Genomic DNA, 25,393 nt, shown 5'->3' on the forward strand with positions numbered 1-25,393 from the left:
ATCTATCTATCTATCTATATTTGTCTGTCTGTCTGTCTGTCTGTCTATCTATCTATCTATCTATCTATCTATCTATCTATCTATCTATCTATCTATCTATCTATCTATCTATCTATCTATCTATCTATCTATATTTGTCTGTCTGTCTATCTATCTATCTATCTATCTATCTATCTATCTATCTATCTATCTATCTATCTATCTATCTCTATTTGTCTGTCTGTCTGTCTGTCTATCTATCTATCTATATTTGTCTGTCTGTCTATCTATCTATATTTGTAAGTCTGTCTGTCTATCTATCTATCTATCTATCTATCTCTATTTGTCTGTCTGTCTGTCTGTCTGTCTATCTATCTATATTTGTCTGTCTGTCTATCTATCTATATTTGTAAGTCTATCTATCTATCTATCTATCTATCTATTGTGACGAGTCGGCTGCCTCCCCCCTTATCATCATCACCACCCCGTCCCGTATTCGCCGCCCTTCACCAGGCTCCCGACGGGAGTGGGTGTGTGAGAGAGGAGGGGCGCTGAAACAGCCAGGGCGGCGTGTGATGAGGCGCACCTGATGTGAATAGAGCCTCATCACCGTCGCCGTTTAAATGCCGAGCGCGCCTCTCCTCGGGAGACCGGTCTCTTCCCCCGTGCATGCACGCTGGTGTCCTCGCGGGTCCAGGAAGGGAGCGTCGAGTAGGAAGACTGCCGCACCCGTTAGACGGCCGACGGGCCAGGATGCCGGGCCGACGAGTCCCCCAGAAGCTCCGGGGGCTTAGGAGAAGGACGTCGCCGCTGAAGGAAGCTGCCGCCACTCCCTCCCGGACCCGAGAGGGGAGCGCGTGCGGCCACCGGACTCCGCCCCTTCCCTGGACACTTTCCTCCTGAACACTGCCCTCCTTCACAAGCCCCGCAGCACGACGAGGACATCAGATCCCCTGTTTATTTTGGACACTTTTTTTCCCCTTGGACACTTAATTTTAATATTTTTGTTTAAATAAAAACCTCTCCGAGGCCTGGGGCCTGTACCATGAAGCCGGATTAGGTGGCTAGCCAGCTATGTTTCAGCTTAGTTTCCGCCAACCCTGGGTTTTAGGTACTATGAAAGTAGCTCGGCTTTAATCGGTGTTCGTTGCCATGGTATCTTACGCTGCACGGCTAACCTGCTCCGGGGCAGGTTATGTTCTGGTTTAGAGATCTCAATCTGAAATTTGACCAATCAGCTTCAAGCAAAGTGACACATCTCTGACGCAATAAAGCCACTCCTCCAGTTTCTCTTACTCCAAATTAAAGGACACTACATAAAACATTTTTAAAGATAAAATCATGTGATTTTTAGACATGATTATTTTTTATTATTTATATAATTAGTATACCCTTAATCCATTACACAAGACAGCTTAATTTAATAGTAATTATTAAGCTTTTATTTTAAATTAATATAAACATAGATAATATGCAATATAAATACTTTTTAGAATCAATAGCTGTAAACATGACTACATATGAGTTTCAATTTTTAAGTGTTGTTATATCTATAAATATTATAAACTTTACAAATTTTACTTGCACTTATATGGTAAGATAAGTTTTCCTCTTTAATGGATCGATTGTTTCATTTTGCTGTGTAAATGTGTTTAAATTCTTCATATTGTTCAATCTTTTAATCTTTGGTAGTGAATTCGCACTGACTCTCTCACGAGAAGTGAATCCCAGTTTCAAGGCATGTGATTGGCTGCTCATTATGATGTCACACTTTCATGTGCACGAGCTCCATTAACTCAGGATCAAGCCTGAGTTGACAGAGAAAGTTGATGATCAGCTTCATGGTACCAACAAAGCCGGATTGAACTGGTTTGGTTTTGTCAACTCAAAACTAATCCTGTAACCCTGAGTTTGTTTAGCCACCATCATGGTACAGGCCCCTGACGCCACGCCCACTGTGTATGTCGCTTGCTCCTCCCGCCACACTATCTTATCTATCTATGTAAGTCTGTCTATCTATCTATATATCCATCTATTCAATTCAATATTGCTTTATTGGCATGACTGTAAACAATACAATATCTATCTATCTTTGTCTATCTATATTTGTCTGTCTGTCTTTGTCTATCTATCTATATTTGTCTTGTCAGTGTCTATGTATATTTTGTAAGACATAAAAATAAAAATGGAACATGTTATTTTGTTTTTTTAATGTTCAATTTAATTTTCAATCATTTGAATTATATATCTATTTTATTTGGTTGGAAACAAATTCCCAGTGTTAATTTTATTTGATTTACTATTGTAGTTTTTGTTGATATTTTGAATTAATTTATTTTTTATAATTTCTGTTTTTATTTTTATTTTAATTAGTGCTAGTAGTTTCCTTGTGTTGTCATTTTAGTTTTTTTTATATTCACTTTTTTAATATATTTTTATAATCATTTATATTCATATATAGTTTTAGTTTGTTTACTTTGAGTTATTTTAGCACTTAAACTAAATAAAAATGGGAAATGTTGCTTTGGCCAAAAAAAAAAAAAAGTTTTATCTCAGATAATGTTTATTTTATTTAATGAAAATGTTTATGTTTGTATTTAGTTAACAATAATACCCCTAGAGGGAGCTTTGAACAGAAGCCAGTCCTGATAGTGGAGGCAGCTGAGGGCTGAGCTTGGATGAACTGATGAACCTGAAGATACCGACATTAAATGGATACGGAAAATATATATATTTAAATATATTAACTGTAACAACTTGCTAGCAAAATCATTATCAGTAAGTCACAAGCTAGGTCTTGCCATTTCTTAAAATGATGTTGTAGTTTGGTGGCTGGGGAAAGTGTTACACTGGGTTTTGTAAGGAAAATCTGAGATGAAATGATTGTCTGGACTTGAGTGTCAAAAGTACTACTAGACTTGAAGTAAACTGATGGCAGAAATGGGAATTCAATTATGATTTATATGAATAATATGATTTGAATATTTAAAAACTGTGGACATACAGTGCCCCCTAACGGACGCTACGGTCTCGCGCAGTCACGTGATTGTCATCCGCGGACCAGTGTGACGCGCGATCAGCTGACGGTCACTCGACCTTCTCCACTGCGGGAGATACGGACATCCAAACGCCTCCATCCGCAGCGTTTCAAATATATCCCGTACCGAAGCATGGCGAGCCAGTCTCAGGGCATCCAGCAGCTGCTGCAGGCGGAGAAACGAGCCGCGGAAAAGGTCGCAGAAGCCCGTAAAAGTAAGTTGCCGTTTTGCTTGTCATCGCTGCAGACTAGCGCTTAGCTAACATGCTAACTGCCCAGCAAGTCACTGCCGATGTTTTATATATATAGACACACAAATAACACACTGGGGGAATGAATGGATGAATTTGAATTGAAAATACATTTCCCTGATCATGTCGACAAAATTTGGGCAATGAAGTGTTTTTGTTTTCAGTATTCATTCTTTTCGGGTGACAGATTTGCTAACAGCTCTCTATAAAAAAGACTGTAACGTTATAATGGATAATATTTAGCAGTGGATGACATGACATGTAACGAAATGATTTCTTTTGGTCCATTTACACTGAGGATGTTAAAGGTTTAAAACACCAAGTAAATTGGAAGGCTTTGTCTCACCACATTTTAACATTTGAAGTTAGCGTTCAACTGTTTTTGTTGTTTTGTTGAGATATTCAATATTTAGTTATATAGTTTCATATTTGCTCTTTATAGTGAAGGAAATGATGACTGTAAGTTTACTAAATATCTCCTTTAGTGAAGTGTCACAGTGACATTGAGTCACTAGACATTCACGCAGTTCCTCTTTTTATAGAGATTTTCTGCTGCTGGTTCTCATTTCTCATAGAAGAGAGGAATTTCCCTGGCAGAGCAATATTCCACTTTTTCTGCCTATACAGTTGTGGCACTGACAGTAACGTATTTTGTTTGGTAATGCATTTTGTGTTGTTTTCTTATAGGAAAAAATCGTCGTCTGAAGCAAGCCAAAGAGGAGGCACAGGCTGAGATTGAGCAGTACCGTCTGCAAAGGGAGAAAGAGTTTAAGACAAAGGAGGCTGCGGTGAGATTTATTCATTTTTGTTTCAGGGATCCATTTCTAGCCCTGTATTTACATGGGTGAAATCTTGTCAAAAGGTATTTTGGTACTCTGCTTTGAGGAAAGCTTTTACTATGACTTCACGTGTATGCTTATTGGCAGTTAAAATGCCCAGCTATTATAATGCCAAACTTCCACCATTTTGAATAATTCATGTTCTCCATAAGAGAATTGATTATTAATGATGAAAAGAAAGCTACTTGTTTTGTTAATAGATGGTAATATGTTTTGGTTGAAAAAGCATGTGCAGAATTCCTGCTGAAAAACTACATTACCCATGATTCTGCAAAAAACCTCTACCAATCAGAGAATCAAAACAAACAGAAAAAAGCATTCACTCACTCCCTTCAAAGTCAATGACAAGATATTCAATCTCCCATCAAAAAATTATATATATATATATGTATATATATATAATTTGTGCTGTCATGATTAATTGCATCTAAATTTAAAGTTTTTGTTTACTTTATATGTGTATACTGTGTATATTATGTATATATAAATACAAACACATGTTTGTATATATTTAAGAAAAATATGCTGATTGTATATTAAATATATTTAGAATAAAAATCTGAATAATTTAAATATATTAATGGATATACAGTACTGTGCAAAAGTCTTAGGCCACAAGTATTTTCACCAACAAAAAATGGTTTGAAATCAGTTATTTCTATCTTTTTCTGTAGTGTGTCAGCAGGAAATATCAGTTTACATTTCCAAACATTATTTTTGCCATTAATTGTAATAATTCAGTGAGATTTTTGTTTGCACAAGGAGTCTGACAACAGCCAGTGCTCCACACAGAGATCTGATCTCATCATCATCCAGTTTGTCTGGAATGACATGAAGAAACAGAACAAACTGAGACAGACTGAATCCAGAAGAACTGTAGCAGCGTCTCCAAGATGCTTCAAGAAACCTACCTGCAAAGCTACAGTACTGTGGAAAATTTTAGTCACTTGAGTAAAAATGCTGTAAAGTGAGGATGCTTTCAGAAATAATGCCATAAATAGATTTTATTTACCAATTAACTTCTATTAACTAAATTAAATCAACATTTGGTGTGAGCACACTATGCATTTAAAACAGCTTTTGCCCCATGTGCATAGTTTTTCAGGTAGCTTTGCAGGTAGGTCTCTTGAAGCATCATTGCCACAATTCTTCTGGATTCAGTCTGTCTCAGTTTGTTCTGTTTCTTCATGTCATTCCAGACAAACTGGATGATGATGAGATCAGATCTCTGTGTGGAGCACTGGCTGTTGTCAGACTCCTTGTGCAAACAAAAATCTCACTGAATTATTACAATTAATGGCGAAAATAATGTTTGGAAATGTAAACTGTTATTTCCTACTGACACACAACTGCAAAAGATAGAAATAACTGACTTAAAACCATTTTTGTTGGTGAAAATACTAGTGGCCTAAGGCTTTTGCACAGTAGTATACATTTTCAAAATATATACTGTATGTGTGTGTATTTATATATGCATAATAAACACAGTACACATAAATATAGTATGTAAACAAACTTATTTTGGATGCGATTAATCATTTGACAGCACTATATATATATATATATATATATATATATATATATATATATATATATATATATATATATAATATAATATTTAAATAGGATATTTAAATCCCTATGGGGAAAAAACTTCCCGAAACCTAGGTTGCTAAAAAAAAGTAGGCAGGCGCTCTTAAACTCTTAGGTTTATATGAGAAAATTTGAAAGTATCAAAATATACAGTTTTAAACAGAGCGTTTAATTTTAAAATTCTTAAAGTGCCCCCTAAAATGTAAATGAATATTCTAAACCTACAAAAAATCTAGTAAATAATAATATTTTTTCTAGTAGAATAAAGCTACTCTATGCTAAATGCTTTCACCATGGTGCACCTTAACCAGGATAAAATCATTTTGAAACACCTTTGACTAATTCCTTTTACAATATGGTCAAATGCATCATTGTTCAATAAATAGTTATATTAAACACTTCAAATAATCTCACAAAACCTCTGCAGTTCCATCATGAACCTCTTGGGTCACACAGCTTGTCAGGAAACCCTGATAAATCTGAAAAATGCCATCCTGTAATTGGAAGAAACACACGTGCATTAGTATTAGTTCTGAATAATGCTTAAAGTTAACGTCCCATTGCTTGGTCCTCCAGGCACTGGGGTCCCATGGAAACTCTGCTGTAGAGGTGGATAAGGAGACCATTGATAAGATGAGCCGCATCCAGAGCAGTTATCAGCAGAACAAGGAATCTGTGCTTGGAAACCTGCTGAAGATGGTGTGCGACATCAAGCCAGAGATTCACGCCAATTACCGCGTCGCTGGATAAACACCTCTGTCCAAACACCACATCCGTTACAATTCCTAAAGGCTCACAAAGCACTGAGACAAAGACTGCTACTGGACATGTTACAGTCATAATATTTTGATTGCTGGACTACACTGCTTAATAATACAGTCCCTATCTACATTACAACATTAACACATTTCCTACGGTTTAAACAAGACATTCATTAATACCTAAACTAGTCAGTGTTCATGGTACTGGACATAGACATCACTACAGTATTTTTCATGGTTTGCAGATACATCTTTGATATGATCCAATGCAAGTCTTTGTCTCTGTTCTTTTAGTTAACTGTAGTATTGTCCAGTATATCAGAGTGACTGTCTTTGTGAATGATACCTTTAAATGTTTGTATGGAAGTCTGTATCTTGATGCTACATTCTTAATTTATAAGTGATCAGATGTTGTTTTATCTAATTGATGTATATGTTATACATTTTTTTTGATGGCTTTTTTTTGTGACAAAGCTTATAATTATCATAATCTTAATAAATGATCTCGCTTCCTCCCTGCGCTCTTGATCTGTATTATGTTGATGGCATGCCTCTTTCAGCCTGCTGTGACAATGTAATAAATGTCTGTGTATAAATGGATTTGCACTGTTTTCCATGAAAATTTCTTCCGTGAGAATGGAGCATAAATGGTGAATATTGTTTAACTGTGATCTACTCTTTAAATCTAAATATGTTGCTATTTAGCTATATTGTCTCCGTCTTTAAAATGTATAATTCTCCAAAACCTATTCACTAATTATAAAACAGTTTAGATATCTTCACTAGATTATAATATTATATGAATTGCACACGAAGAAATATCCTCCACAGTTTTCCTGAAAAAGCTTAATTCTTTTTACAAATCTACAACATGAGCTGTAACGTTAGATTTAATGTACAGGAATAAATATATAGCTTATTTATTTTATTTTTTACTTTAAAAGGCTAATTTACATTGGTGCCAAAACATAAGGCCTTGACTCCATTCCATTAAATTTCTTAATCATTATTAAGTGAACGTCGAAACCGTCCAAATAAAGCGAAAACATGAAACGCTGCCAACGCGTGAAGACAATATTTCAAACAATTCTTTGTCGCCATCGAGTATTATTACTTGCCATGTGGCAACGGAAGTTTTTATTGCATCACACCGTGTCACAGGGAACAGTGAAAGCGCCGGATACATAGCGTCCAATGGAAATCTCTTCAAAATAATAGTTGTTTTTATTATTTCGTTATTAAACAGAATAGAATAGACAATCAATGACTGCTTGTTAATCAGTGGAAGAAAATACTGATAGACTAATGATCGTGTTTTATTTGTTACCAGTTTCTTTGCCATGTTAGAACTGAGAAAAAGCTTGATTTTGCACTAGAAATAACACAATCATTTAAATACAATCATTTCAAAGCGGATTTAAAATAATGCTAAAAGGAATAACAAAATGTATTTTGTGTGCCTGTATTTTTATTGATTTAAACGACTAAGTTAGCATACAAAAAAGCTCATAAAAACTGTTAATGCGTTTACTTTGAGACGAAGGTGTTTTTACTGGAGACTTTTATTGTGTACTATATTCGCGTTGTAGCTGCTTCACTGAGTCGGGGCATCTCGCCGCTGCGTAAAGATTGAGTTGATCTACTCTTGTCCCAAAACTGATGATCTGCAGGTAATATCGAAGGCACCAAAGGACCCGGTGGACGCATTCGTCTCGTGCTGTCAAGGTGAGATTTATGTGACTCTTTGCAGCTCAGTGAAGTCATTTTTTCCCCTGTAATCTCTGTTGCTGTGACCTCTGAGAAGACATGTGCAGTTCTGCTCTCACTTTCTCTGGCTCATCTTTGTAGCTAGCGACTATTTGTCCTGTTCATTAACACTACCAAGATTTTGTAATAATGTGTACTCCACAGTAGATTATATTGTGTAAATGAGCTGTACTTGAAGTCAGTTATGCGTTATAAATGCTGGTCTGATGATCTTTCTAGCATCTACATCAGTTAGTAAAGTGTCAAGGCAGAAGTGTTGGTTTATATTGTCAAAATAGTTGTTCATGCTGGTCATGCAGGTCAGAGGTCACTCATGGTTAATATGCTCAACATTTTCACTTTTAATAAACTTGCGATCCTGATGGATACTTAACTGTGTTGAGTTTTAGAGTGCCCTTGAACAACGAAAAATGAGAAGTCTTTCCAAACTCCCAAGGCTTGCTTTCTTTCGTGTAACACAAAAGAAGAAATCTTGCAGAAGTTGTGCCCCTGTTTTGCTGCTCTGTTCATTACCCGTTACATATTCCAGGACAGAGTTACTTTAGAATTGTAACTATAAATACTGACACAGTAATTGCTTTTTTTTATTGGCTTTTATTGTAATATTTAATTTTAAATTAGGCATTTTATTTTTTTTTTAGTTTTTTTTTTAGTATTTTTCATATATTTGAAATGCCAGTTTTAGTTAGTAATATAGAACTAAAATTATATTTCAGTTAGTTGCCAAGGCAGCATTTCTGATTTTTTTTTTTAAATAAGAGTTTCATTTAATAATGTAGTAATTAAATTTTATCCCATTTCAGCTTTTTAAATAAACTTTTTTATTATTATTATTTTTATTGTTAGTTAAAAATAACCACATTGTTCCAGGTTTTTGCAGAAAGCAGCATTCGGAGAAACATAAAGTAAATCCAAATGCGGCTTATGGTCATGTAAATGCACAAACAACATTCTTACATTTTTTTTTTTTTTTTTTTTTAAGAATGGCATGTGTGTCGAAAAGACCGGATAAGAAAGCTGGTTACTAACAGAGCACTAACACAGTGAATGTAAATGAATGCTGCTTTGCTTTAAGCAGCTTTCTTTTAATAACTCTTTTCTAATGTGCATATAAACTTGAGGTTCTCAACCTTTTTGACTGCAAGGCCCCCCAGAGTTAACAATATTCGAAGGCTTGTGATTTACTGGATAAGGATTAAGGCTAAGGATTTTTACAAATATTTTTAGGGGCCAAGCACCGAAGGTGCATAGGCACCTATTATATCCGTTAGCATTCTTATTATTCTTCTTCTTCTGCCGGAAAATGAATGGCAGCCCATAGAACCGATTGTGGGAAAGTTGTCAAATTTGGCACACTAATAGATGATACTGTCAATAGTAACCACACCAAATTTGGAGTCTCTAACTCAAACTCTCTAGCGCCACCACTTGTCCAAAAATTCCATTTTGAAATGCTAATAACTTTTTAACCGTAAGCCACAAAATGAAAATAAGTTTTTCCTCTGAATCCTTGGTAAAAAAAAAATTGCTATCTTCAATTGTTCGTAAAACATACTTTGTCGAACTCGTCCTAGACGATTCGTCCGATTCTCACCAGAATTGGCTCAGATCATCTACAGACCATGCTGGCAAAAAGTTATGGAATTCAAGTCGATTCGTCCAAGCCTTCTCGAATACCACACTAATGAATACGTCGAAAAGCACGCAAAAATGGATCTGAGCTTATATCTCCGCAAGGGTTTGACGGATTGAGACGAAACTTGGTGTGTGTCATATCAAGCATGACTTGAGGCTATCTGCAGTGTTTCAGCAACTGGTCTCATTGGATTCATTGCATCATGTCGAGTCGAACCATATCCAATTTTCCCATATCAGCCATTTTGGGCATCGGCCATGTTGAATTTTGTCGTAAAATGCTTCATGTTGATAACCTACTTTTTCGAACTCCTCCTAGACCCTTATTTTCACCAAATTTGACTCGGATCATCTTCAGACCATGCTGACAAAAAGTTATGGATTTCGTGTTGATAGACAAAACTGTTTTCACATACCACAACAATGAATTTGAGGCATGATGCCAAAATGACACCTGAGGCCGTTTCTCTGCAATGCTTTGGCATATTGACACAACTTTGTGTGTGCCATTGTCAACTCACACAGAACACACCACATCAATTTGATAATGGTGCCATATATATATATATATATATATATATATATATATATATATATACACACATATACATATGACATACATGAAGTAGCCTATTCTGTTTTTTTTCATAGCTTTGTATGAGGAAATGAAATCTTGAAGTCCAATGTAGCTCTTAAATGTAATGCACTGAGATGAAAAAAAATATATATTTTACTACACTTCTCTTTTTTTCCCATTGTAAAGAAAAACACGGGTCCTTTGGCATGTATTCATTCTGTCTTCTGATGGGGATGTGTGAAAAAGTTCACAAAATATGAAGACAACTGTTGTAATAAAGAGCTGCACAAATCTATTGTTAGACTACAAGGAAAAAACTATTTACTTTCTCATAACTTGCTTTTGTTCCTGGATAAAGATTTTTCTTCTTCTTTTAAGAGGAAGTTAGTATCAAAAGTGGGGGAAGGAAGGTTACCGGATTCAATGTGTGTGTTTATTTTTAGGTTGATTGTTTTGCTGAACCAGAAAACCAGGTATTGAATCTCTGCGCCCCGGTTGGATGAGGTCCTGTGCAATATTTTATCTGCATTGTCTAGAATGTCAACTACGTAGACTGTCTTTTTAGACTTTAGTAGTACCATACAACTATTGGGTAAAATTTGTAAAGTACTTTGATTTGGATCTGTGGTGGGGGTGGTGATGGCGCAGTGGATAAGACACATGCCTTTGGTGTGAGAGACCCGGGTTCGAATCCACTGTGAGACACCAATGTGTCCCTGAGCAAGACACTTAACCCCTAGTTGCTCCAGAGGCGTGCGACCTCTGACATATATAGTAATTGTAAGTCGCTTTGGATAAAAGCGTCAGCTAAATGAATAAATGTAAATGTAAATCTGTATGAAAGCGCAGTAACAGGTCAGGGTAACACTACCTCATTGTCTTTCTGTTGCATGAGTGGACATTGCTGTGTGCGTGTGTGCGTAAGAGTGTGTGTGTGTGTATATATATATATATATATATATATATATATATAATTGGCTGGTAATTAGATATATGAATGATTAAATTTATATGCTTTTTTTGATGGGTCTATTAAAAGTTCAAGCTCAGATGGTTTGGTTTTTAAATGAACTAGCCATATTGCAATATGGTTTCTGTATTGCGTCGCACTGTTATTCATATTGGTTTATGAAACAGAAACTATGGCTTTGTGGCCGACTTGTGCCAACATTTATTTTGCATTAAAATTATATCTCCCCCCTTTCCGTAATTTTTATTACTGTAATATGAAAAATATGAAATACAACATTATGATATATACATATTATATATGATATACGTATTATATCTTGATGCATTTTTTAAAATTTTAAATATTTTTACAGTTTAAAAAAGTTCAGTTCAATACAAAAACTCAACTATATTATATTAATAACGCAAAATGCACATAATATATAATTTGTAAAACTTTTTCAGTAAGATGTTTAGCATTACAGAGCTTGTAATGAAAATATGACAATGCAAAGCATCAGAATAGTCCTAAAAATAGGCTTTATTTTCCCAGCATCATGTCCGCATGAATTGAAAAAGCATATTATTGATCTTATTGGGAATGAATCCATCAGTGCATGTCTATTCATTATTTTTTTTAATTTGGACCCCATACTTTTTCAAAATGAACTCTTCCGATCAAACAACAACACAGACGAAAAGATCTGGCACTAGGCCTACTTCTGATTCGTCACGACTTTAAGAAAAATATATTTTTCTTTCAATTTAAGTGGTATGATATGACATATTCTTGACTTTTTTGGATATATTGTGGTACCAACAGATGATGTTTTTAGTACAGTCACTTAATAATAATAAGGACGGATGTTTGCTGAGAGTGCTATGATTCACTCTAACTGTGGAGCACAACATTGTTTAACCATATAATCCATGACTTCTGGTAAACCAAACAAAATACACATTAAAATTCAACATTTGTTTGTTGGCTGTTGTGAAATTTAGAAATTCTCTGTATGAGTCAGTTGCTCTTTGTATCTCATCTTGACCTCTGCACTAATGCTGGTAGATTAGATTACTAGTGATATTGAACACCATTAATGTTGGCTCATGTTGCCCCTTCACATTCGTTTGCTTGCATTTCTGTTTTATGACCTGCCAATGTGAAGGTTATGTGGTCTGAACATCATAGCAATCAGTAATGATTAACCAAATCCTTGTCCTTTATCCTAGCACTGAAAAGATTATTGATATCATCACTTTTTAAATAATGATTAAGACATAAACAAGGTAATATATTAGCATTGAAATAGCTGTGCAAATATTTAACACTCAGGCACAATGCTCTCTCTCACACCCCTCCCTTTTTGATTTCTTACTGTCTATTGTTTATCTTTATGGGAACAAGCACGCAGCACTTAATCGGATCACTTGTATAGTTAAAAGCTGTTTTTTGAACATCGATAAAGTTCTTCTTAAAACACACGTATACTTTCCCCAAGAACAGGTTTGCATTGTGAGCAAATTCAGCCACAGGATTGCGTCATGTCAAACCACTTTTTCTTTGTCCAAGCCTTTTTTCTTGACAATTTTATTTTTTAAAACTTAATTTTAAATGATCAGCATAGATTGATGCACTAATGTTACTAAATAAAATGCAAGATAGTTTTGACTTGAAATTTTTGGCCACTACATTATGGAAGCCATTTCTGCCAATGAATTAAAAATAAAACGAGGTCATTAAGACAATTGCGAGTTTCGCAATTCTGACTTCTATCATCTAAAGTCCAATTCTGAGGAAAAAAAGACTATTTTCTTGCAGTTGTGAGTTCTGTATGTCTCACGTTTGCATGTTATAAAGTATAGAACCTCGCAAGTCTGAGAAAAACAGTTCAAATTTTTTTCTGTTTTTAATTTGGAATATATAGTATGGAACTGTTTGTGCTACTGAATGAAAAATAAAAAATGTAATTGAGATTTTTGTTTTACCTCACAATTCTTACAAAACTTATTTTTTTCAATTGCAAGCTTATTCTGAGAAAAACATTAGAATTGCAAGTTTATAATACTCAATTCTGAGAAAAAATTGTGAGATGTAAACTCGCAATTGCAAAAAACAAAGTCCGAATTGTTAGATAAAAGGTCACAATTACCAGTTCAGCGGCAGAAAGGGGCTACCATACTATATAATTACCTTACTTCCATTTGCGTTATTAAAATGATAATTTTATGGCTATTGTTCGAAAAGGTGGAAAGTGGTAACAATACAGAATTATTATTATTTTGACTGGAGCTATATTATAGTGAGTGGATGAAGAGAGGAGGTATTTTCAGGCAGTAGGTTTTGTGGGTGTGGCTTAAACCTTGTGACTGGAGAAGGGCAGAAGGGGGAAAAGAAAAGCAGACACATGAGAGAGGTCACATGAGAGAAGTGAATGCAGTACAATGAGCCTCACACTATATTCCTGCTGCTGTTCCTGAACACTATCGTGCTGCACATTACTCGCTAATTCCACCTGTTTGCTGAGAGATACTGTGAGAAGAATTCCTGAGAGGAATTACTTGTACATTTTTGTAGTGCCAAACAAAAAAAAAAAAAAAAACTACCAAGGAAGCCAACTGAGAGAGGTGACTGATTTTGCTCGGGTGAGTTATTTCTGAGGAAATTCTTCATTGGATTCAATGATGTTTAATTTTTTTTTGTTTTGTATTTTGTTCGGCAGTCCGTTTTTTTTTTTTTTTTTTTTTATTATATCAGATTGTTTAATGGCAGAAACAGAAATGACAGAAAGTGAATGCAACATTTAAGAAACATTTAGTCATGTTTACAAGCTACCCATGATATCTCAAGAGTTAACGGCTTGGTAGTAAATAATTACTGGGTAGTATTTACATGGTAATTTAAAGAATACAGAGATACATGTCCAAATATTTAACTAGGATTCTAAAGATTGTATTGTTTTGGTACATAAAAATGTCTAACTTTGAACTAGTGTGCAGACGTGTAAGCTATAAGAGAGCAGTCACATGATGCCTTTTACTTCTCGACAACAGTGCTCATTGGTCTGGACTGTGTTTGAAGACAGGATACAAGCAGACATTTATTATCTGAATGTACTTTCTGACTTGTTTTCCCCCTTTTTTCACTGTTCCTCAGTTGACCTGGTTAGACCTGAATCGGGTAATTATGAGGAAAAATTAAATTCCATGCTTGTAAAACAGTAGCCGGGTGTCTGCCTAATCAAACAAGAAAACTCTGACAACAAGTTAGTCATCATTAGTCTGGTGTGTGTCACATACACTCATCTTTGATGTGGGTTTTATGCCCGAGGCTTTCCCAGACCTTTAGAAAATCATGTTTGCTGCTTGATGGGGAAAGTAATTGTTTTTTCAGAGGTAACTATTTGATTATCTGGACGATGTTGTCACGGGGAATAGCCTGGGGTTGTCGGGGCATTCGATTAGTGAAGGTCTCTTGTATCTGTTTTTCCTTTGTCACAATTTGAACACTTAAAATAACCAGTGGCTTCATTTAATACTCAGTGACCCTGAGAAGTCTGTGGTTTCTCAAATAGATACAAAAAATCAAATCAAGTGACATTTTTTATTTTTACTCAAATATAAGCAAAAATAAAATGCGTATTGTTATTAAATGGCTAAAAAAACAATTAATGTGAATGCATACTTTCCAGAAAACAACATATAATGACACTGTTTGATAGTTATCATGATAACTATCATGTTTGATAGTTAATATGGTTGGTGGTTACTCATTTAAAGGGTTAGTTCACCCGAAATTGAAAATTGTAATCATTTACTGACTATAATGTCATTCCAGACCTATTCAACTTTTGCTCATCTTCGAAAATACAAAAGACTTTTTTTTTAATGAAAATTTGAGACGTTTCTGAAACTTAAACGTAAAGAATTCTGTCCCTTGTGTAAAATGACCATGACTCTTCAGACATGGACTTGGATTAAACCACTTTTAATTCATAATTTTAAGATGTCTTTACGAACTCTTTGAAATGTCAACGTTTTGGTGGAATAGACGTTCAGTGGAGGGAGGGAAAGCTCTCAGGTTTCATTAAAAATATCTTTGTGTTTCGAAGATGAATTTCAGGTTTTAAAAACATGAGGATGAGTAAATGGTGACAGAATCAATTAACCCTTTAATATATCCACTAAAAATCACTACTACACCAGTTGAATAAAAGTCATTGCTCAGAAGAGTGAAGTTATTTCTGAGAAAAACAGGCATTTTTTTGCACTTAGCAGATACAACTTAGTTTAATATTTTATATATAATGCAATGATGTTCAGATATTTACAAGTATCCAAATACTCTTGGGGGCTGCTGTATGCTATTTCTAGCTCCTGCTTTTAACCTGTAGATCAGGATCTTACAGATTATTCTTGTTTGGCACCTGCATAGTATCAAACTCCCATAGCTAAAAAGCTACTTTCAAGAAACACTTGAAACAATCAGCTATAGTATGTTCTGCTCCCTTCATTTAGCAGAAATGCATAACTTGAATGTTGTACTCTGATCTCTCCCCAGAACCTCTGTGAAGTAAGATAAATATGTCAAATCCACACAGTCACCATATGCACCCAACCGTTCAGTCTGCTGTCTCAGACCATCATGGGGACCATATGATGTCCCCCGACACAGGCAATGGGGATCACATGATGATGATGGTAAGACCACCAGGAGTGCGTTAAGCCTGTGTGTCAGTATTTAGACAGTTCACTGGATAAAAATCCATCTTCGCATTAAACAAAGATGTGATCATGTTATCTGTTTATTTAAAGTTGTTGTTCAGTGGAAGTAAGACTACTGCTTCATTAACATATTATTAGAATTGTGTTATTTATTATGGGAAGGTTGAACACATTGACTCATTTATTCTTTCAGCAAATGACCTTCTACTTAGGCTACAAAAACGTGGAGCTGCTATTCGCTGGGCTGGTCATCAACACACCAGGAGGTAAGATGGATTGTGTTTTTCTAAATTGGTGAAATCCCAACTCCCCAGATTCTGCGTTTCCTATTTTAATTCTTTTTGAATCCAGATTTTATGTTTTTACGATTTACTACAAATGTATTATCAACAGACAGTGGTAATGAAATGAATGCATGAAAATTGAACCGTCCTTTTTTTGGCAAACAAAGTGCTGCACAAGAGAGGTTTACCATTTGAAGTTTAAATTAAAACATGAAGGTAAAAACTGCGAAAGTCAAGTCAAACTTTATTTATAGAGCACAACTTTAACAAAACCATCGTTGAGCCAAAGTGGTTTACAATAAAAAGATGGATAAAAAGCAACATGGATCAAAATTAAAAGAAAAAACAGAAAGGATAAAAATTTTAATTTAAAATGTATATACACAAAAACATACATCAAAGGTACCATACACAGCATCACTCAAATTCAAGGGTGTAAAATATAAATATAATAATGTGTTTTCACAGTTTAATATTCACAGACACTAGTCCATATCAAGATTTAATTTGGTGTACTGCTGTTTTTTTTGTCCATACATTGTAAGTCAGTGGCCTCTAATGTTTAGTTCCCAATATTCTTTTTCAAAAGTCATACAGGTTTAGAATGACATGAAATTATGACATTATTTTATTGAATTGAGTGGATTATTCACTTCAGTGTCATTTACACTGGCAGCAATTTGCGGTGACAAAACAGCAACATTATCCATTCATATTCAATTCATTTCAAGGCAACCTTTCATGCAAATGAGCATTGACTTGATGCACTGACTGCCAATGAGAGTTTTAATCAACAGTGCAGTGACTTGCCAACCTCCAGTGAATCACTTTCATTGTGAACCTAACTTTACAGGGGACCTGAAATTCGATATTGAACAAAAAATGTCACTGTTGTTCTTTTATTACACGTAAAACAGTGGCGCTCTTGTGAATAAAGTCATAAGATCCACTTAAGGACAAATGTACTGCTTGCGCAGGTTTTACTAGTTTGTTGTAGTTTTAATAAGCTGATTCATCTGAATTATGTGAACAAGGCAGCATATTTTTGTAACCAGGAAGCCCCGGTTACACTGGGGTAATAAGATGAAGTAGGTGACAATGTAAGGTTTCCTGGGTTTTAACCTCTCTTCATCCTGGTCTCAGAAATGCTAGGCGCGTGCATTGGTGTGTTCTTGCTGGCTGTGTTCTACGAGGGTCTGAAGATCGGCCGTGAGTTCCTGTTGAGAAGGAATCAGGTGAATGTGCGTTACAACTCCATGCCTGTTCCAGGAGCTGATGGCACCGTGCTCATGGAAACACATAAAACAGTCGGGTCAGTGAATGGAGTACTCGTGTGTTCAGATGCAATGCAAAAAAATCAAAATGACCCTGTTTTCTTGGTCAACCTTCCTAGTCATCAGTACACAATAATGTATTTTGTAACTTTGGCACATTTTTTTTCTCTATATAGTGATGAATGGAAATTTAGTCAATTCTGTTATGCTAGTATGTGGAAATGTTTGTATAGTGTTACAAATAACCCCGCTTTTGTGCCCCGCTCAACCCATACATGTGAAATGCTTTTTACAGACAGTTTATAGATGAAATGCATATGAAGGAACGAAAACGACGAACTCTTTACATCTCTCGGAAAGATACAGTGCCGAGTTCAAACTAACGATAGAAATGAATGAACAGCCTACCTGAAACAGTTTTCACAACATTTGAATTTTCCGGTATATGCAATCTCATGCAGAACACAGCACAGTGAAGTGAGCGAGTTTCTTCTCATTTTAATAATGAACCGTCGCTCTGAGACCCTCACTGTAATTACAGCTCGTGCGCGCAAGCAACGCATGTTTTAAATCCCAGACTTAGCGATTCGAAAATCGCACTGAGCAAAATTGCAATTCATAATTAAGCTTTGTATATCGTCCAGCCCTAGGAACTGTGTCATTTAGCTGCCGCCAAGTGGCTTTGTGCGACCCACAGTTTGAAAACCCCTGTTCTCTGTTATGATATGGAATAGCCATTTTGCACTCCACATGTTTCACGTGAACTACGTGACATCATAAAAGTCAAATGGGTTGTGAAAGCAATTGCATGTTGTCCATTAAGATCTCAAGATGGCGCCGAGTATGGCTGCTGTGGTGTGGAACGCTCCCGTACTTTTGTTGTTTTTGTTTGTTTGTTCTGTGTTTAGTCATTCTCCTACTGTCAGTTTTACCAGAGACGAACTACTGGACATAAGGCAACACACACCGGACAATTTTTTTCCGGTTTTTGATTATTCAGACGCTTTGTTGGATGTTTTGGTCGGAGGGGCAGCGGTCCTAGTCAAACGCGCGCTCAGACGGAAAAGAGGGAAGCGCGCCGGCTCGCTGGTTAAACTCCGCGAACGCGGCTTCCGAACTGCGCTCCCAAGCATTCATCTAGCGAATCTCCGATCCCTTCCTAACAAAATGGATGAACTACTTCTCCTCACCCACACAAATAAGGACTTTTCAAACTCTGCTGCATTGTGCTTCACTGAAACCTGGCTGAGTGAAAACATCCCGGATAACATGCTTCGTTTGCCGGGATATCAGCGGTTCAGATCAGACCGCATCACGGAGCTAACGGGGAAAACGAGAGGTGGTGGACTATGTTTCTACATAAATGAAGGTTGGTGTTCAGATATAACAACTCTGAAGAAGATGTGTTCTCCTAATTTGGAGGCCTTCTTCATAAACTGTAAACAGTTCTATTCACCCCGAGAGTTTTCCTCCTTCATTCTCGTGAATGTGTACGTGCCTCCGGACGCGTGCGTGAGCGCCGCGATGCAACAGCTGGCTGAACAAATATCTGAAACAGAGCAAAGGTACCCGGACTCTTTTTTAATCATTCTTGGAGATTTTAATAAAGCAAATCTCTCCCGCGAACTGCCAAAATACAGACAGCACGTTACATGTCCCACCAGAGACAGTAATATATTGGATCATTGTTACACAATAATTAAAGATGCATATCACTCTGTCCCACGGGCAGCTCTGGGGCTCTCTGATCACTGTTTGGTTCATCTCATACCGACCTATAGGCAAAAACTCAAATCTTCTAAGCCTGTATTAAGAACTGTTAAGAGATGGACTAATGAAGCAGAGCAAGATTTAAAAGCTTGTTTTGACCTCACTGATTGGACTGTTTTTGAAGCCGCTGCCACCGATCTTGATGAACTCACAGAGACTGTAACATCATATATCAGTTTCTGTGAGGATATATGCATCCCCACCAGGACATTCTTATCATTCAATAATGATAAACCGTGGTTTACTGGGAAACTCAAACAGCTTCGTCAGGCCAAAGAGGACGCTTACAGAAGTGGGGATAAAATCTTGTATAACCAGGCCAGGAACAGACTAACAAAGGAGATCAGAGTGGCTAAAAAGAACTACTCTGAGAAGTTGAAAAAAGAACTTTCAGCCAACGATCCGGCGTCGGTATGGACTGGTCTGAGGAACATCACCATGTACAAGTCACCACCCCCACAGTCTGCAGAGAATCAACAACTGGCTGACGATCTCAATGTGTTTTACTGCAGATTTGAAAAGGCCAGATTGACACCCAGCACCCGCTCTGATCTGCACTTCACACATTCACCCCCCCCCCCCCCCCCCCCCCCCTGCAACCCCCCTTACTCCCTCCCCCACCATTCTACCTGCGTTTAAAGTCTGTGTAGAGGATGTGAACCGGGTCTTCAGAAAACAGAAATCTAGGAAAGCTTCAGGACCAGACGGTATTTCACCTGCCTGTCTAAAAGTCTGTGCTGACCAATTGGCCCACATCTTTACACAAATCTTCAACAGATCTCTGGAGCTGTGTGAAGTTCCCCGCTGCTTCAAACGCTCCACCATCATTCCCGTCCCCAAAAAGCCCAAAATCACTGGACTTAATGACTACAGACCTGTCGCACTCACGTCTGTGGTCATGAAGTCACTTGAGAGACTGGTCCTGGCCTACCTGAAGGACATCACTAGACCCTTGCTGGATCCTCTTCAGTTTGCCTATAGAGCAAACAGGTCTGTGGATGACGCTGTCAATATGGGACTGCATTACATCCTGCAACACCTTGACAAACCTGGGAATTATGCAAGGATCTTATTTGTGGACTTCAGCTCGGCCTTCAATACCATCATACCTGACCTTCTCTCAGACAAACTGAGACAGCTCTCTGTGCCCTCCTCCATCTGTCAGTGGATCACCAGCTTCCTGACAGACAGGAAGCAGCTAGTGAGGCTGGGCAAACTCACATCCAGGACTCTCACCATCAGCACTGGCGCCCCTCAGGGTTGCGTTCTCTCCCCACTGCTCTTTTCCCTCTACACGAATGACTGCACATCAAAGGACCCCTCTGTCAAGCTCCTGAAGTTTGCGGACGACACTACAGTCATAGGCCTCATCAAGGACGGTGACGAGTCTGCTTACAGACAGGAAGTTGAGCAGCTGGCTGTCTGGTGCAGTCTTAACAACCTGGAGCTGAACACGCTCAAAACTGTGGAGATGATTGTGGACTTCAGGAGAATCCCCCTGCTCTCCCCCCACTCACCATCATGAACAGCACTGTGACTTCAGTAGAGTCATTCAGATTCCTGGGCACCACCATCTCTCAGGACCTGAAGTGGGACAATCACATTGACTCTATTGCGAAAAAGGCCCAGCAGAGGCTGTATTTCCTCCGCCAGCTAAGGAAGTTCAACCTGCCTCAGGAGCTGCTGAAACAGTTCTACTCTGCAATCATCGAGTCTGTCCTATGTTCTTCTATAACTGTTTGGTTTGGTTCAGCTACCAAAACAGACATCAGAAGACTACAACGGACAGTTAGGACTGCTGAGAGAATTATCGGTGCCCCTCTGCCCAGCCTCCAAGAACTTTACACCTCCAGAGTGAGGAAAAGGGCTAAGAAAGTCACTCTGGACCCCTCACACCCAGCTCACTCTCTCTTTCTACTGTTGCCCTCTGGCCGGCGCTACAGATCACTGAGCACCAGAACAGCCAGACACAAGAACAGTTTTTTCCCCCAGGCCGTATCCCACCTTAACAACACATAACACACCCCGGTACTGTACATCTGTAAATAACCCATCAAACCTTCATCTGTACATAGGACACATGCACATTCACAGTTCTGTCTATGGTCAAGTCTCTTTTCTGTATATTTTTATTTTTATTACTATTGTTATTCTTAATTATTGTATATTCTCTTCATTAGTGTTCTTTATCACCTTAATTATATGTTGTCTGCACTATGTTTGTACTTTCTGTACTGGAAGCTCATAACACCAAGACAAATTCCTTGTGTGTGCAAACACACTTGGCAATAAAGCTATTCTGATTCTGATTCTGATTAATGTGGCCATTAGCCCCACCCAAACAGTACTGTCCAATTTAAAAATGAGAACTGCAGTGTGTCCACAGCATTTTATTTATATATATATATGTATGTATATGTGTGTATATATATGTGTGTATGTGTGTGTGTGTGTGTGTGTATATATATATATATATATATATATATATATATACACACACATAAGTGCTCAAACGATTAATCACATCCAAAATAAGTTTGTTTACATAAACATAAAATGTATATTTATAAGGTATAAACACATACATGTATATACTTAAGAATTTTTTTTGTTTATATATAAAATATATTTATATAATATAATAATATAAATATATAAATGTATACACATTTAAATATTTTAAAATATATGCTGTATACGTGTGTGTGTTTAATGTGTGTGTGTGTATGTATATATATATATATATATATATATATATATATATATATATACACACACATATATACACTCACCTAAAGGATTATTAGGAACACCTGTTCAATTTCTCATTAATGCAATTATCTAATCAACCAATCACATGGCAGTTGCTTCAATGCATTTAGGGGTGTGGTCCTGGTCAAGACAATCTCCTGAACTCCAAACTGAATGTCAGAATAGGAAAGAAAGGTGATTTAAGCAATTTTGAGCATGGCATGGTTGTTGGTGCCAGACGGGCCGGTCTGAGTATTTCACAATCTGCTCAGTTACTGGGATTTTCACGCACAACCATTTCTAGGGTTTACAAAGAATGGTGTGAAAAGGGAAAAACATCCAGTATGCGGCAGTCCTGTGGGCGAAAATGCCTTGTTGATGTTAGAGGTCAGAGGAGAATGGGCCGACTGATTCAAGCTGATAGAAGAGCAACTTTGACTGAAATAACCACTTGTTACAACCGAGGTATGCAGCAAAGCATTTGTGAAGCCACAACACGCACAACCTTGAGGCAGATGGGCTACAACAGCAGAAGACCCCACCGGGTACCACTCATCTCCACTACAAATAGGAAAAAGAGGCTACAATTTGCACGAGCTCACCAAAATTGGACGGTTGAAGACTGGAAAAATGTTGCCTGGTCTGATGAGTCTCGATTTCTGTTGAGACATTCAGATGGTCGAGTCAGAATTTGGCGTAAACAGAATGAGAACATGGATCCATCATGCCTTGTTACCACTGTGCAGGCTGGTGGTGGTGGTGTAATGGTGTGGGGGATGTTTTCTTGGCACACTTTAGGCCAGGTAAATATAAACTCACACAACCTTAAACCAATATGTTGGGTTGGGGTTTATGGAAGCCCATTTCTGCCACATAAGAAAAAATTGTGCTTTGGTAAAACATAAGTATGAGTTAATAATAGTTCATGATAAAATAAATCAAAATGATGAGATTATAATTAGTCTGACGAAGGATATACTGAGTCATAATTATAAAAGGAAAATCCTACTAAGTCATAGTTAAAATGAAGTCAGAAATATGACACATTCGGAATTATAAAATTAAAAAGTCAAAATGTCCCTATTAAGTTATGAAAGAAAAATCAAAAAGAGATAAAAGGTCAGCATTAAAGAAATTATGGTATAAGCCAGTGTTTTGACAGTCATAATTCAGATAAGTCATAATTATAATAAAGTTTTTTTTTTTTTTAAATTACGTTTGATGTCATTATGACTTTATCTTGCATTATGGACTTTTATCTCACAATTACGACTTATAATTTAGTCTATTATGTCATGATTAAGATTTACAAAAAAGGTCAACATTAGGCTAGAAAAAGTTGAAACTATGGAATAAGCCATAATTTTGACAATCAAAACTCAGATAATTCATAAAATTAAAAACTTTTTATCTCGCATTATGGACTTTTATCTAATAATTATGACTGTCATAATTTAGTCTTATATCATGATTAAGATATACCAATACAATAGAAAATAGTACATAAAAATATAAAGACATGTTTGCAAAATGTAATAATTGGCCTTTATATTGTTTATATATTAGTACTAAAGCCAAATGAAATGATTCTGACATCTCTATTAATTCATAAATATTAGATGTATCAGTTTATTAGTATAGTATTCCAAATTTTTTCCCCAGTTTTTTTTATTCAAACTCCACCTTGCACCCCTCTGTTTAAACCCAAACCTCTAGCTCTGATTGAAAACGTTTTTCTTTCATCATCGCTTTTTAAATGAGCAAACATAAATCAACCTTAAGCCTGTTTTGACCTGATGTAATCATCCCGTGTTTGTATTCATTGCCACCCGAGTGATCTCTGAGAGATAAACCCAGGTTCCCAGGTTTTCTTCACACTGATGACCCAACATTTCTAATCCTGTAATAAGCTAAACCCCTGCTTCTGTTCTCTCTTCCAGCCAGAGAATGCTGAGTCTTTCGCACTTCTTCCAGACGTTTCTTCACATCATCCAAGTGGTGGTCAGTTACTTCCTCATGCTGGTGTTCATGACATACAACGGGTACCTGTGCATCGCAGTGGCGGCAGGCGCCGGCTTCGGCTACTTCCTGTTCAGCTGGAAGAAGGCAGTAGTGGTGGATATTACAGAACACTGTCATTAACGTCTCTTGTGTATAACCTCAAAAAAACACCCCATCACAATCCCAACAGGCTCTGCAACTCTATAGATGTAGAGCACTATATGATTTTGGTAAATATCAGCCAAGTGGCTCTATTCATTTTAAAGCTCTATTTTGATTCGTTTTATACAAATTAGCACCATATTTCATATCCCAACAACTGTTCATCGTCACCATCCTAATAATAGCAGAAGTGTGCACAGCCTATCAGTCTACCTCCATAGTATTAAGTCACAACTGACATTATTTGTAACATCTCACGGATTGTTTATGAAGGTGCTTCTGGGTGCGAAAGAGCCTTACTAAACCCTTTGCCTTAAATGAGGGAACACACACATACACCCAAGAGGGCGACCGTAGACTCTAAAAGCCAAACTGGATCTGGTGGACCCAATATACATGCAGTAGTGGTGGGAGGGTTTTTTCTTTTTCTTTTGAGGTTGTTATGGCCAAGTGTTTCAAATCTGTTCAGACGTTAATAATCAGTGACCATTGTTTAGACATAAACACATGAATGTTTGCACAAGAAAGAGAGGTTTTGGGTCTCTGGAGTTTGAACTCGAACTTTGCTCCCTTTGGAGTGCTTTTAAGTAAATATGGGGAGATTAGTGGAAAATAAATTATATCTGATGCCAGTGTCACCGATTTTGTTTTATAATTTATATTTGTAACACAACTGTACTTATCAATGTTTTCAGGCAATCTTTATGTGGATCCTTTTACGTTGACATTTTTAAATGAAAAATTGTGGCTCATTTGTGATGCTGAGCAAATCATGAGCTGTTAAAAACATTAAGGTTACTGGTTCTGGGAATGTGAATTGTATGTGTGAATTGATAGTTATACTCCTTAATTGAAAGGAGTGTTCCTTTTACATACATGACCCAATAAACGTGCCCAAAAAGTGTCTCAATTGCTTGTAAACACAAAGCTTTCTTAACGGAGAAAATCGCAAAACCACATTTTAAACCAGTAAGCATATGGGTTTTAGAAGAAAGCCCGTTTAAGTTTTTTGTTCCTTTTATAATTTTTTTCCTGTAAT

General features: G+C 36.8%; 2 protein-coding genes across 4 annotated transcripts; both read left to right on the top strand.

The window, feature by feature from the left end:
- The first annotated feature begins 2,609 nt into the window (after positions 1-2,609).
- LOC306871263 (V-type proton ATPase subunit G 1-like) lies at positions 2,610-7,060 on the top strand. 2 transcript variants are annotated; one of them, XM_079419064.1, is made up of 4 exons: positions 2,610-2,757; positions 2,986-3,231; positions 3,955-4,055; positions 6,276-7,060. In XM_079419064.1, coding segments are annotated over exons 1-4 (522 nt in total). In that variant the 5' UTR covers positions 2,610-2,756; the 3' UTR covers positions 6,450-7,060. The 2 variants fall into 2 exon arrangements, with proteins under 2 accessions (XP_079275190.1, XP_079275191.1); XM_079419065.1 differs by having other exon boundaries at positions 3,018-3,231.
- Positions 7,061-8,031: 971 nt separating this feature from the next.
- Positions 8,032-25,257, top strand: LOC306871466 (high affinity copper uptake protein 1-like). Of its 2 annotated transcripts, none has more exons than XM_079419421.1 (5): positions 8,032-8,185; positions 15,949-16,088; positions 16,306-16,378; positions 17,540-17,708; positions 24,132-25,257. In XM_079419421.1, exons 2-5 carry the CDS (start codon positions 15,972-15,974, stop codon positions 24,331-24,333), a joined length of 561 nt encoding a protein of 186 aa, XP_079275547.1. In that variant the 5' UTR covers positions 8,032-8,185; positions 15,949-15,971; the 3' UTR covers positions 24,334-25,257. The 2 variants fall into 2 exon arrangements, with proteins under 2 accessions (XP_079275547.1, XP_079275546.1); XM_079419420.1 differs by lacking the exon at positions 8,032-8,185 and adding an exon at positions 13,790-14,033.
- The last annotated feature ends 136 nt before the right edge of the window (positions 25,258-25,393 follow it).

The sequence above is a fragment of the Barbus barbus genome (genome assembly GCF_936440315.1).
Source record: "Barbus barbus genome assembly, chromosome: 6".
Taxonomy (NCBI): domain Eukaryota; kingdom Metazoa; phylum Chordata; class Actinopteri; order Cypriniformes; family Cyprinidae; genus Barbus; species Barbus barbus.